This window comes from Danio aesculapii, chromosome 6, assembly GCF_903798145.1.
Source record: "Danio aesculapii chromosome 6, fDanAes4.1, whole genome shotgun sequence".
NCBI lineage: Eukaryota > Metazoa > Chordata > Actinopteri > Cypriniformes > Danionidae > Danio > Danio aesculapii.
Window position 1 is genome coordinate 62,804,539 of NC_079440.1, and position 15,469 is coordinate 62,820,007.

At 38.6% G+C, this 15,469-nt stretch overlaps 1 protein-coding gene across 1 annotated transcript; it reads left to right on the plus strand.

Annotated features, from left to right (window-relative positions):
• The first annotated feature begins 9,318 nt into the window (after positions 1-9,318).
• On the plus strand, positions 9,319-13,067 carry slc32a1 (solute carrier family 32 member 1). Its single transcript, XM_056459204.1, has 2 exons — positions 9,319-10,241; positions 11,644-13,067. The coding sequence occupies exons 1-2, from the start codon at positions 9,837-9,839 to the stop codon at positions 12,829-12,831; spliced, it is 1,593 nt and encodes a 530-aa protein (XP_056315179.1). The 5' UTR covers positions 9,319-9,836; the 3' UTR covers positions 12,832-13,067.
• The last annotated feature ends 2,402 nt before the right edge of the window (positions 13,068-15,469 follow it).

Genomic DNA, 15,469 nt, shown 5'->3' on the forward strand with positions numbered 1-15,469 from the left:
TTCTGGAGAAAGTTTTATTTGTTTTATTTCAGCTAGAATAAAAGCAGTTTTTAATTGTTTTCATCTCAACTTTGACCCACATTTAGATTAAACAGTGTATTCTTTGACAAATAATAGCAAATAATAATAATAATAATAATATAGTAACAGTACTAGTATAAAATACTTAATAAATTTAAGTCAAATAGTAATCATGGGCGGTGCAGTGGTTAGCACTGTCGCCTCACAGCTAGAAGGTCGCTGGTTCAAGCCTTGGCTGGGTCAGTTGTCATTTCTGTGTGGAGTTTGCATATTCTCCCCGTGTTGGCGTGGGTTTCCTTCGGGTGCTCCGGTTTCCCCCACAGTCCAAACACATGCGCTGTAGGGGAATTGGGTAATTGTCCGTAGTGTATGAGTGTGTATGGGTGTTTCCCAGTGATGGGTTACAGCTGGAAGGGCATACGCTGTGTAAAACATATGCTGGATAAGTATGGTCGTTCATTGTGTTGTGGCAACCCCTGATTAATGAAGGCACTAAGCTGCAAAGAAAATGAATGAATGAATGAATGAAAGAAATAGTAACAGGCTTTGAGTTAAACTGTCCAATCAATAGATATCAAAAATATGTCTCTATTAACTAAATAATGTCCTTAAATTTATTATCATTTTTGCAAGTCAATCAAATATTTGTTTTGTAAATGTTCAAATCTAAAATAAACAAACAAACAAACAAACATCGGTGTCATAATAAACATGGTGAAAGCATATGAATATGTTAAAGTATTCCTGCATCTACTACTGACTCCACTTATAAAAGCAGTGCACATTTGTTCTGATAAAGGCTAATCAGCACAATAATGTACTTGGGATTGTGATGCTAATAGTAATGGATTCGGAGAGGGGCCAATTCGCGCGATTGGCTAATTTGACTGCGCCGCGGCCCCCAGAGACCCACGTGTCTTTTCAGTTTGGCTCTCTAATTGAAGTGTGTTATGTGTTATTTTCTGCCTCACCGAGCCGCAGAAGAGGCTGCCAGTGGGGTCGGCTGTTGGTTTCAGATGAGAGGTGAACATATGAAACATTCAGAGAATTAATATATGAGTAATTCCATACAAATGTCAACCTGAATGAAAATAATGAATAAGTTTGCACCAAAATAGCAAAAGCGTTTCTTTGTATTTTGTGTAAACACACTGAAAAAAAATAATGTCTGCAGAATTGTTGCAAACTATGTGTTGAATTTAAACCAATTCAATTTAGAAATGTCCAACTTAATTTGTTTGTTTATATTCAGCCAAAATAAATTCTTTACAGCCATTTAACTTAAATTTAGTAAATGCAAGGAATCATCTTTCATAGATTTTTTTTGTCAGTGCATGTATTTTACAGTATTGTAAAAATACTTTTAAAATGTTTTCAAACAACTATATTTAATTTATAAATATAGTCACTCAAGTACCAATTTTACATGTCACGTTCATAATAGAGAGGGCTCTTATCCATAATCAAAATGTTTCCTCAAAAACACAAAAATGTCAAATCAAATCAAATTAATCATTTTTGTTCTAGTGAGCCGACATTTATTTTATTTTCCTAGTCCCTTTATTCATCAGGGGTCGGCCAATTTACAGTTGATCAATTCCCCTATAGCGCATGTGTTTGGACTGTGGGGGAAACCGGAGCACCCGGAGGAAACCCACACCAACACGAGGAGAACATGCAAACTCCACACAGAAACACACACTGACCCAGCCGAGACTCCAATCATGTAACCCACTGCACCACTGTGCAGCCCTTGTGCAGTTTATTTCACAGAATTTCTACAAAGCATGTTGTATTCTGTAACCTGGTAATTTTGGTCGCACCCATAAAGCATGTTTATTTTGCTCATTTAAAATATAAAAAACACTTACAGATTGATCTTACTGATCCTGTATAGGCATGGGACAAAAAACAGTTTCTCCAGTTTCTTTTCCCTTTTGGAAAGGTCAAGGTTTTAAAACCGCCAAAGTATTCTGTTATACCGTTCCTACTGTATATGCACGTTTTGGGGGGGTTTTACATGTCTTTCACAACTATCTCATTTCAAGAGTTCACACTTAGCTGATGATTAATTATAAGCTTGTTTGGCATGCTGTCCCGGGAGAGAGCCCTGAGCTCATAAGATCCTCGAGCCCGGGGCTCCCTCCCATTGCAAGGCGAGAAGGGAGTTTGAGCTCAGGTAGATCTCGAGAACTCCCCTGCTGTAATAACCAATGAACAGCCAGTGATTGCTCTTGAGAGATAACCATTTACTAGGAGCATGTCTATAGTGCCGGTTTGGATTATATGATTAACTTATGTTGCATGTTTTTTGGACGGTGGGAAGAAACCGGGAAACCCGGGGGAAACCCACACGAGCACGGGGAGAAAACGCAAACTCTGCACAGAAATGTCTGCTGGTTTGGTAAAGCCTAGAACCAGAGACATTCTTGCTGTGAGGCAACAGTGCTAAGCACTGGGCCACCGTGTCACCCATCTAGGAAGGAGGAGGAGTAGGGGTGGATGGGGGGATTCTTCAAAACGAATATAGCGGTGGTACGTAACCCAGGGTATTTGTAGTAGCTTAGGAGTCGTCTGATTGGTGCATTGAGAATTGGATAATGCGGATCCAGCCGCTAGCAATCATAAGCACGTGATCCTCTCCAAATTTGTTTATAACTAAACTTCACTTAGTTTTTTAGGGCAACAGCATCTCCAGCAGAAATGAACGTCTACATCAAAAGCTACTGGTCCATTTTATTTTAAATGTTTCCATGTTAAAAGATGGAAAAAGATGTTTTTTACCCAGACATTTAAAAATAACTTATTTTAGAGCAGTAATCACAATCCCGTGATATTTTTATCCAAGGCTATCCTACTAGCTGAATCTTATACTGGCCCATACCTAATCCCATAACTCTTTTTATATTTTTTAAACAAATATCTGCTAACATATATTTTCAGTTTTTACTGCAAATGTCACATCCATAACGCTGCAATTGCTCTTATTTTTTTTTGCTGTCATTTGAAGTGCAAAACAAACTCTTGTTTTTAGATACACTGCAGCAAATGCTTTTCTTACTAGTGTATACTCTTAATATCTACAAATTCTTAAAATCAAGAAGCATCTTATAGAAAAGTAAAAAATATAATGTAAATGTTACATAAAAAAGTCAAAATTAAGTGAGTTTTCCTTTAAACAGAGATGCCTAAATTAGGGCTCGCAGGCCAAAGTTGGCCCATGGTAACCTTTTTCTGAAAAGAGATTTAGAATGATGGGAATGTTGGGGCGAACGCCTTTAATGAAGTTCGTCATTTCTATTTTAACATAACCTTTTGTTTATTTGTTTGTGTAATTGTTGAGCCACAAAAAAGCCAACAGAAACTAAATGTATCAATTAAATGTTGTACATGAAGTAGATGTAAATAATGTCACATGAAGATAGAAGAGAATGCACAAAGTGGTGCAGCTTTACTCGTGTATTCAGCTTTGAACACAATTGTATTATAAATGTGCTTGTTTATGTCTTTATTGTAAAATGTCCATTATAAAATGTAAAAAAGTTTAACTATTAATACGATTAGAGTATTTTCTGTTTCCTATGACTGTTTCCTATGACGCTCCAGAGACAGACGAGTCTTCGCTGAGGCCAGCTTCCAGCCTCCGCCACTGAGACTGCAGCTCTGCACAAGACGTTTGGCCAGCGGAGAAATTAAAATGGTCGTGCCCAACTGAGCCTGGTTTCTCTCAAGGTTTTTTTTCTTCACTTCCGCCTTTAGTGAAGTTTTTTTTCCCTCTCCGCTGTCGCCACTGGCTTGCATGGTTCAGGATCTGTAGAGCTGCGCATCGTTGGATTTGCTCTTCAGTGTTTGGACTCTCAGTAGTGATTATTAAACCACACTGAACCGAGCTCAACTGAACTGAACTTAAACACTACAAACTTAACTACACTGTTCCTATTTACTGTGACCTTTTATGTGAAGCTGCTTTGACACAATCTACATTGTATAAGCGCTATACAAATAAAGGGGAATTGAATTGAATTGAATTTTTTCTATTTGTTTTTAAATATTACTACATCAGGAAATTACCATTGCAGCTTTAAATGGTATATTTACCTTCGACACACCACCCTCAATCAAGTTAGGTTCTTGGCCCTTCCTAAACAAATATTTAGCCACCTCTGCTTTAAAACAAACAAAATAATCTGACAATGGGGTACGTGATGTTACTTCACAGCAAAAAGTAGACTTATCTTACCCCATTTTTACAAGATGTCCTTAGACTGCGTGTATGTGAAGTTTCAGCTCAAAATATTTCTTAAAAATGTCCCTTTTAGCCTTTGATTAATCAGCGTTTTGGTGACTATTGCTTTAAATGAAAATGAGACCATGCTCTTTTCAAAAAAGGGGCGGGGCTATAAAAATGTGTGCATCAGAATATTGGCAGATTCAAAACAGGACTAATGTTATCTGTGTGAAAATGTGTGCATAAGTGTGTCAGATGAAGCACACGGTAGTATTGCCTTCTTCTAAAACTCCACATCTATAATCCTCTTAGTCTATGCTGACATTATCTTCAGCAGCTCAAACACTCTTATGGCTAATGGACAGACGGCTGCTTCTCACTCAGGGCTGCTGTTTATGCTAATGAGATGGAGAGATGGGCACTAGTGGGCGGGGCTTTTCCCCTCTGATGACATGTACAAAAGGGAGAATGTCAATCAAAGTGTTTCATTCATCAAGTCTGATTATAACAAACACAATTCATTCATGTTTACCATCTTTGCATATTAGCTCCTCTGTCACTTTCAAACCGATTTTTTATCTTTTCAATTTTTAAAAGTAAATCCAAAAACCAGGCCCTCAAATGTCCATTTCCTCACATGACTTTGCTTTAGATGTGCGTTTTACCGGATAAGCCTCATTACGCGTGTCCCTTCTGTGCAGCATCACAGTTTTCAGTGTGAAGCTAATTAATGATCTGTCTCTATATAGTAAAAGAAGAGGGAATGGCTCAGGCCGGCCCAGTGAAGTGTGTAATGAGAAAAAAGACAGAGCGAATGAAGCGGAGACGGAGAGAGAGGGATGCGGGTCTGACGAAATCCTATTGTTTGGAGGATCCACCGTGACTACACAAAAACACACACACAGAGAGAGCGAGAGAATGGACCCTTTTCACATTTCCGGGTCTCTCTGCAGCAGAAATGGTCATAGTTGTTAAACTTACACCGCAAAAAAGGCTTTTCTTACTAGAGTTGGTCTTATTTCTAGTCCAAATATCTACAAATTCCTAAAATCAAGAAGAATTTTCTACACAAGTAAAACATATAGTCTTGTTTTCAGAAATAAGGAGTCAAAATGAAGTTATTTTTTCCTTTAAACAAGCAAATAATCTGACAATGGGGTAAGAAAAAGAATCTTGTGTCAAAGCAAAATAAATTAATTAGATTATTTCTCTTAAACCACTGACAGGTTTTTTTGCCAACATAAGAGGAATAATTTTCTATTTTGATGAAGGCTGAACACGTTTAGGGTACAATGGTTGTCCTTTGGGTCAATTATGACCCACCAGCTAAGCTATAAAACTATTTTTACACCACAAAAACTACTGACACACACAAACTAACCTGCTGCTTTATCTCATTAATTCTGTCTTGCTAAACACTGTTTACAGTTCTGCAGGTGTTTTATCATTGTAAAACACACCCTTTGTGAGAGTCTAATGTTGTCCACTGAGTGAACACTGCTGAAATACTGCACACTGATGAGGGAAACCCAAGCATTCACAGTGTGTGTGTGTGTGTGTGTGTGTGTGTGTGTGTGTGTGTAATGAAGATCAGCTTGTTTCTTCATGCAGAATAGATTTGAGGATTAAATTTAAATTTATCTGCTTTATTTTAGAGATTTAGTGAAGAAGGGTCATTGGGCGTAATGGTGTATAATAACAGACAACAAGAGGGATTAAAAATCTAAATATATACACACATACACACACACACACACATATACATTATATATATATATATATATATATATATATATATATATATATATATATATATATATATATATATATATATATATATATATATATATATATATACACACACACACACACATATACATCTATATATATTTTTTTTCCCCTAGGCTTTAAGAGGCTGTTAAACACATCAGCATTTTGTGAAAAGCGTCTATAGTGGCACTGCTGTTTTTTTCTACAAGAGCTGGACATGGAGATAACAGTGAATCACATATGGACGGAGCGACAAAACACACCTGACTGATCCTGAATCAGCCTCTCCGGGGACAGATTGAGGATTATGTGAAGAAAGGACTCCTGGGAGACACACACTGACCTCCTATTGCCCTCTATGAATTTTATGAAGAGCAGTACACTGCAAAAAATGATTTACTTAGAGCTTTTGTCCTGAAAAAAAAATCCCAAAATCAAGAAGCATTTCCAGAGAGGCAAAAAATATAGTCTTGTTTTCAGAAATAATATGTTGATAATAAGTGAGTTTTTCTTTAAAACAAGTCAAATAATCTGCCAATGGAGTAAGTGAAATAATCTCATCTCAAAACTAAAACACTATTCGACTTGCCTCAAATGGCAGATTATTTTGCTTGTTTAGGGAAAAACTGACTTCATTTTGACTCATTATTTCTAAAAACAAGACTATATTATTGCTTGTCTAGAAAATGCTTCTTGATTTGAGAATTAGATATTTGGACTAGAAATGAAACTAAGGAAGGCATTTTTGCAGTGTAAACTAAATAAGAAGTGATGGACCTCAGATTTATCCACAGAATGAATAAGAACCACACATTTGTCATTATAGTTGCTCAGTTAAAATAATCCAACCATGGTGAAAGAAACAAACAGAATGGGAATAATGGCAAGATTATGGATTGTGGAGGTGAGAAAAATCAATGAGATGTTTTTCACGATATGAGAATAGAGGCAGACTTGCACACCCAACACACACACACACACACACACACACACACACACACACACACACACGTTTAAAACACTATCTTTGAGGAAACTGCACAGAACATAATCCATTGAATGCTCTTTAGATTTCTTCATATAATGCTCACAAAGCCAGGAAATGATATCTGATTGATTGAGAATGGGGTAAATCTTTACATATTTTTATTTACTTTAACCTTTATTTTACCAGGAAAACCTCCTGATTTGTAATCTATCTTAATTATATGGTATGATATTATATCAGGGTTTTTCCTGCATAAGGAATTCAAGGTGGCCACCTGCATTATATTTTATACCACTTCCACCTTTTGCCAAAATCATGCAGTTAATTGCATTTAATGTTAGCCTTTTAAAAATAATAATATATTTTACTTGATAAGCTTACAGGAATAAAGAAAAATTTGTTTTAAGTAAAAAATGTCATGATTGTCATACCACATCGGACTCATTTTGAGCCAGGAAAAACCCTGATTGTGTTATATCACATTAGCATTTTTATTTTAGAATATATTATAACATTAATACAAAATATCAAAACGTCCGTGATGACATAAATCGCGCCTGTTTACCTATAAAGAAAAATAACTATTGTTTAATCTGTATTCATATTGTAATCAGGTCTTATATGTTTCGTATCTGAGCTGAATTGTGTGTAAACGCGCTGATGATCGCCCGTGTGCGCATGCGCCGTTCTCCAGATGATTGTGTTTCTGCGGCTGTAAATCCCGGAGCTCGAGCTCTGCGCGCGGCTGATAACGGCGCTCCGATTAACCCGTTCCGCTCCCATCGGGAAACACAGGCCGAGAGGCCGAGCACAGCCTGCGGGACCGGGGACACCTCCGGGGAAAACACCACTGCTGATTCAAAAGATTAGATACGGACAATACAGCAAAGCTTCTGTTTATATCGCGAGCAAACAACAGAATAATTCAGTAACACTAAACGAGGATCAGTGGAAAACACAGACTTGTTTATTATTATGAAAATTATAACTTGTCTGTGGAATACTTAATGAAATGATTTTCAGATTTAATCTGTTTTAGATAAACCAATTTCATCAGCATTCCCTCAATTTACTGCTAGCATCCTAAATTAGGAGGTAATTTTAATTATTAGAATATTTATCATGTCCGTATATTTTTACATATTTGTTCAATATGTTCAGTTTTCAGTATGACTGTGTAGCATTTATTTCTGTAAATTTAAGCATTCAATAGTGGATATAATAAAGCGGGTAATTTCTGATTATTCGTTAACATTTGAGCTCCTAATGACACCTGATATGTGCGCAACCAGGCCGATGATTATCTAAAAATAGATAATTAATTAAAGATGTCATTTAAAGTTTATTTCTGTAACGATCGGGTGTCGCTTTTTGCTCTAGATAAAGCAATAATTCAGTCTATTCAGTTCTTTTGAGAATAATAAGGTAATTGTGTGATAATATAAAAACTGAGTAGGCTATTATTTATATTTCCAAATATTTTATGCAAACGAAGACGAGAATATTGAGCTCGTAAAGGTCTATAGTGATTTTATAAAAGCATGCAGTTGTTTGCATCAAGCCATCAAATAAATACTCAGAACAAAACTTCCTAAAAGTACACTTGGATATGATAATCATAAAGCGTCAATATGCTAATAAACGAAAATTCCATAAGATCTGAAAATTACAATTGTTTTCAATCGACTGATTATTAACTCGTCTTAAAGAATGTCCGAAAACATGATGCAGAAACTCATTAAAGCAAACAGCCCAGCGCACTGCCCCGTGACAAATAATCCATGAGAAATATCCGTGTTATTTTTCTAATACAAAAACCAACACATCACTTAAGATAACTTAGTATTCAGCCATCAAAAAGCTCTATATCTGTTAAATCTGCGACATATTTCTTGCTCAATCCCTTGTTGAATAAAAGTAGGTTTTAAATCCGTTCAAGCGAGTATTCCGACATCAACTCTAAAAGCGTCCTCGAGGGTGGCACATCTCCTCTTCTTGGAAAAAACCGATCCTAAACCTTCATGTGAAGCCATAAAAATTGAGAGATCAAGCTGCGAAAAGAAAGGACGAAAAAAAAAACCTCAAGAACAGTTCAAGAACACTTTTTGTGTCCATGTGAGATCTACTCCGATGTCGGAGACGGTTTATATATACGTAAAGTTATGCAACACTATGAGACCCCGGATGCCATTGGGTGTTGTGACCAAGTATAGTGGGCATAATGAGATTGGAGAGGAAGGATGGGGTCCTGCAAGCACCTCCCCTAGAAATGCAGCAAATCTTTACCCCGTTTTTTTCCTCCCGTCGGTGCGGAGTAGCGCGCGCATTAGGAGCCGGAGACGCGAGACTAGCATTGGCAGGCTGACGGTGACACGTGCCTCCCTCTCAACACCCCCGAGCTCCCGTGTACCGCATTGGCATCAGCGACGGCCACTGAAACGCAGGAGTCGAAGCTGTGCCACGGTTAAAGAGGACAGAAAGCCCGCGTAAAGCTGCGAGCATTCTCTTTTACGCACCGGACCATAAACTTGCTCTCGCCCGAAACGCGCGTCAGAGTTCGGCCAGAAAAAGAGAGAGAGAGGAGCGGGCGAACAGGATGCGGGCGCCAGGCATCATCTACGTCTGAAAGTGACATGAACCACGGAATTAGCCAAAACAGCAGGCGTGATTTCAGCCAGAACCGGAGATAACGAATACGCGTCACCACGAGAGTCCGTTCTCTTCTCGCGCAGACAAAGAGCTCCGGTCGCACACTAAATCTGAAATATCTAGAGAAAAAAAAACATTCGCTGAGGTATTTAGACACCTGCCTCCTTTAGCAGAACAATCATGGCAACGTTAATAAGAAGCAAGATCTCGAATAAGCTGTCCAACGCGGCCACCACCGTCACCAATAAGTCGCAGGCGAAGGTGAGCGGGATGTTCGCCAGACTGGGCTTCCAGGCCGCCACCGATGAGGAGGCTTTGGGTTTCGCCACCTGCGATGATCTGGATTATGACCACAGGCAGGGGCTTCAAATGGACATCCTAAAAAACGATGAGATGGGGGGAGAGGGTGGCGGGGAAATGGGGGACGACGGGACGGCCGAAGGGGACAGCCATTACCAGAGGGATGGAACGGGTCCACCGCCCTCAGCATCCAAAGATGCTGGACTTTGCTCCGAAATTGGCAACCCGGACAAGCCCAGAATCACCGCTTGGGAAGCGGGATGGAACGTGACCAACGCGATCCAGGTAAAGGCGCATCGTCAGGCGTCACGCGTCATGGCGATGCATAGCTGTGAACATACATTCATGTCCTAAAGTTGTGTGGAAATGCGTAAAAGCGAGTTTCGGTATGAATGGTCTGGAATGTGAATAGTCTATGTTATTTCAGATGAGGTGTGCTTTTAAATGGCGTAGATTTTTCATGAACTGATGTCGTGTTATAGTGAAGGACTTGAAGGAGGGACATGGGTTAAGGCAGGTTTATCAACGAGTTGAGCTTTATTAAATGGTGCTCAAGAAATATTATTCATTTCACCTAATAAACCTATAACATTCACAGACGGAGATTAGTGTTGTTTTCGTGAGAAATTCCGTCTATTTTCGACGTGCGTAAACTGGAGAGCGTAATGCTTCTTTTACATTTTAACAAACAATATTTAGAAGCATTGAAAATTGTAATATTGTACACAAGGACTGGGGAAATGCGTTCTCGAGTACTGCAAAAACGTGTTCACAATACTAAAAAACACGTTTAATCATGCGCAGTTAAACCTCTTAATAGCCAATCTGACATCCGTGACGTGACTCCCTGCCTATTTGATTCATCCAGATGACGACACAATGAGGTGAGCGTGACTTTGCTCACAGCAAATGGAATTTCGGCACTGAATTCCTGCAGTGAACACACGACGCATTCCCTACACACAAGTTCATTATTAACACAGTTATATTTGCAATAAAGCAGGCTACACTAAAAAAAAAAGCTTAATTTTACGCACCAAGTACCATATGTATCTGATTGGAGAATATATAATAAAGATTACACCCAATAACCCACCATTTTACGCATCAAATACTTTCACGTTTAATCAGAGTGAATAGACAAAGAACGTTTCACCATTTTACGCACCAAGTGTTATATGCATTTGATCAGAGAATAGATAATAAACAGGGTTAAACCGAAAAACGTACAATTTTACGCACAATACCTTAAGCATTTGATCGCAGAACAGATATTAAAGGTTACACCAAAAAACGCACCAAATAACTTCTGCATTTGATCAGAGAATAGATAATAAAGAAAGCTAACACGTATAATTTTACGCACCAAACACCCTATGCGTTTGATCAGAGAATAGTTAAACAAATGCTACACCCAAAACCCAGCATTTACGCAGCAAATACCTCATGCATTTGATCAGAGAATAGATACTAAAGGTTGCTACAAAAAAACTGCACCATTTTACGCACCAAATAACTTCTGCATTTGATCAGAGAACAAAGAAGGTTACACCAAAAGCGCAGCATGCACTACAGGCATTTGATCAGAGAATATATATATGTAGCGTTGTAAGGTCACTGTGAGTGATGATGTGCACAAAAGCAGCGGTCTGTGGTGTAAAGCGCTTGCTGTGCTTCTCTCCCTCAGGGCATGTTCGTGCTCGGGTTACCCTACGCCATTCTCCACGGCGGATATCTCGGACTGTTCCTCATTATATTCGCCGCCGTCGTGTGCTGCTACACAGGCAAAATCCTCATCGCCTGCCTCTACGAAGAGAACGAAGACGGCCAGTTGGTGCGAGTGAGAGACTCGTACGTGGACATCGCCAACGCCTGCTGCGCGCCGCGCTTCCCCGCGCTCGGAGGACATGTCGTCAACGTGGCACAGATCATCGAGCTCGTCATGACCTGCATTTTGTACGTCGTGGTCAGCGGGAACCTGATGTACAACAGCTTCCCCACCCTCCCCGTGTCCCAGAGGTCCTGGGCCATCATCGCCACCGCCGCTCTCCTGCCTTGCGCCTTCCTCAAGAACCTCAAAGCCGTGTCCAAGTTCAGCTTGCTCTGCACCCTCGCGCACTTCGTCATCAACATCCTAGTGATCGCCTACTGCCTGTCCAGGGCGCGAGACTGGGCGTGGGACAAGGTCAAATTCTACATCGACGTCAAGAAGTTCCCCATCTCCATTGGCATCATCGTGTTCAGCTACACCTCGCAGATCTTCCTGCCCTCGCTGGAGGGGAACATGCAGAAGCCCAGCGAGTTCCACTGCATGATGAACTGGACGCACATCGCGGCCTGCATCCTCAAGGGCCTGTTCGCCCTGGTGGCTTACCTGACGTGGGCCGACGAAACCAAGGAGGTGATCACGGACAACCTGCCGTCCAGCATCCGCGCCGTCGTTAACCTGTTCCTGGTGTCGAAGGCGCTGCTGTCGTACCCGCTGCCGTTCTTCGCCGCGGTGGAGGTCCTCGAAAAGACTTTCTTCCAGGACGGAGGGCGCGCGTTCTTCCCGGACTGCTACGGCGGCGACGGGCGGCTCAAATCCTGGGGTCTGTCGCTCCGCTGCGCGCTGGTGGTTTTCACGATGCTCATGGCCATTTACGTGCCGCACTTCGCGCTTCTCATGGGCCTGACGGGCAGCCTGACGGGCGCGGGGCTCTGCTTTCTGCTGCCCAGCCTTTTCCATCTCAAGCTGCTGTGGAGAAAGCTGCTGTGGCATCAGGTGTTCTTCGACGTCGCCATATTCGTGATCGGCGGTATATGCAGCATTTCTGGCTTCATCCATTCCGTCGAAGGCCTCATCGAAGCGTACAAATACAACCTGCCGGATTAGCTGGATAGTTTTGGTGGTTTAGGTGTTATACTACAACGCATCCCGCATATTGATAACCAAACCGATAAGTTTCCCCCGAAACAAAAAACAACAAACACTTTAAAAAAAGAAATAAGAAAAAATAAAGAACATTCAACCCAGGTTCATCCAATAAAACTGTCTGCAGATCTGACTTTGACGTATACAATTTAAGGGGATAGTTCAGCCTAGAAATGCACATTTATTCACTGTATGCTCGACCACAATATATATATATATATATATATATATATATATATATATATATATATATATATATATATATATATATATATATATATATATATATATATATATATATATATATATATATAATTTTGTGTAAGAAACTCAAAATGGTCTCAAATATGTATGTATGTATGTATGTATGTATGTATGTATATATATATATATATATATATATATATATATATATATATATATATATATATATATATATATATATATAAAGAAAGCCTGTAGTCATTGACTTCTCTAGGGAAACAGTGGAAGTCAATGGTTGCAGGTTTCCAATATTCTTTAAAATATCTTATTTTTTGTGTACACTCTTAAAGGTTTGGAAATAGTAAATGATTCCATTTTTGGATGGACTATCCCCTGTAATAAACCAATTTTGCAGTTGATCTGAGAGATGCCTTTGACAACAAATGCGCGTTACATATAGATATCAGAGCATTTATTTTTGTTGTGAAGCGAGTCAATGGTTTACACGAGAATTTATTTTAGCTCTTAATCGAGGAAGACGTCATTTCATCTGTCATATATAAAAGAAAAATAATTATTAATAAACACGCGTGGAATGCTGTGAGAGTGCTCGTCTCCTGTCGGCAATACACGGATTAAAATGAAGAAATAAAAGCAAGAATTTTAATGTAATTCAAACAGGAGACCGAAGTCATGGCAATAAACAAACAAATTTAGGGATTTTTCCGACAATTCGATATGAGTGAGGACATATACTACTAGTATTATTTATTATAGTTTGCATAACCAAAATGGAGAGATGATGATGATGATGATGATGATGATAATAAAAGGCAGCCTATAATGGACGGTGAATAGAAGTACTTTAACTATGCATTTTGACCGGATGATGTCCATGCAGTATTAGAGATATTCTGGTGAAGCAGAAGAAAAGGAGGGTTTTATTCACTGCAATTGCTCAATCCAGCAGAAAATATACAAAGAGACTCGTATTTTTACATCGAATATTGGAAAAGAGGAAAGATGAAGACAAGGAAGAGGAAAACGAACAAATTCTGAAGAAATTATGACCGAGCATGGAAAACATACACAAAATAAAACCCACCACCAACTCAAATCGCTAAATTTGATGAATTCTGAGCGTTATGTTGTCTATCGGATATGAAATGTCGTAATTAAAAGTAATAATTCATGTTCATGTTCCCCTCAGTGAGATTCATTTATTGCGTCGTTGGATCGAAATCAAGTCTGAATCAAATAAAGGGACTTGCATAAGACTTTTTTTTTCATTTTGTGCAATCCAATGGGTGCTGTGGAAATGTTATAAAACCGTATGTGTTGTGTTATTGTGGTTTAAAAGATGGAATGTATATCACAAATCGTTATCATATATCGTGAAAATGAATATATTGAAGAATAAAGAAACGCGTGAAATTATATTGTACAATTGTTTTATTGGTTGTATGTGTGTGTGATGTGGAGCAAAACGAAACACCTGCTTATTTTCCCTTCAAAAGAAAAAAAAGAATAAATCTACAAATCAATTAATAAGCTGAGTCCACCTCTCTTAGATTTACTCCAAACGCGAATGTAAAGACAGCACTTCTGCATGAAAAATATGATGTTATATAATAAATACAGAAATTAGGTTAGCTATTTTTAACGGATAAATCCGTTTGCAATGGTATAATGTAAGGCAGAATTAAAAAGGCATATTTTATGATTTATATTTGCATATCAGTGATCCTCAAATATTAATTTACATACTAAACCTGACCGCTTTAATTACATTTTTCTATAATGGGGAAAGATTAAACCTTGGGTTATTAATAAGCCACCGTCGTATGGATTTATTCAAACTGTAATAATTTAATAATTATTTTAAACGTACAATGTAACGTGCAAAGCTGCCAATGCAAAGAATACATGAGGCATCTTGTCATCCGTATTTCAGAGGCGCAACAGCTAATGAATGAATGAAGTGAACTCGCACAGAAAATCTCGACAGATTTTTGCCTTTGGCTCTGATTCCGCAGGTTGAACAAAACATCTGGACAGACTGAATCTATTTCTGAGGCTGTAATGAAATAAAATATGCTAAAAAAACACGAAATAGCAAGATGTGCGCATGCGTCTAAATAAAGAAACACTGGAGACGAAAATTATCAACAAAAAAGATCCACGTTTAATATCAACATGGAGACATTAAAAATTATATATATATATATATATATATATATATATATATATATATATATATATATATATATATATATATATATATAATTAAGATTACATCATCAAAAAAAACCTGACAAAATACACAGGATTAGATTTTATACCTGCGATAAATTCTACACACTTTATTAAGCCGTTAACCTCTAAGGATAATGTC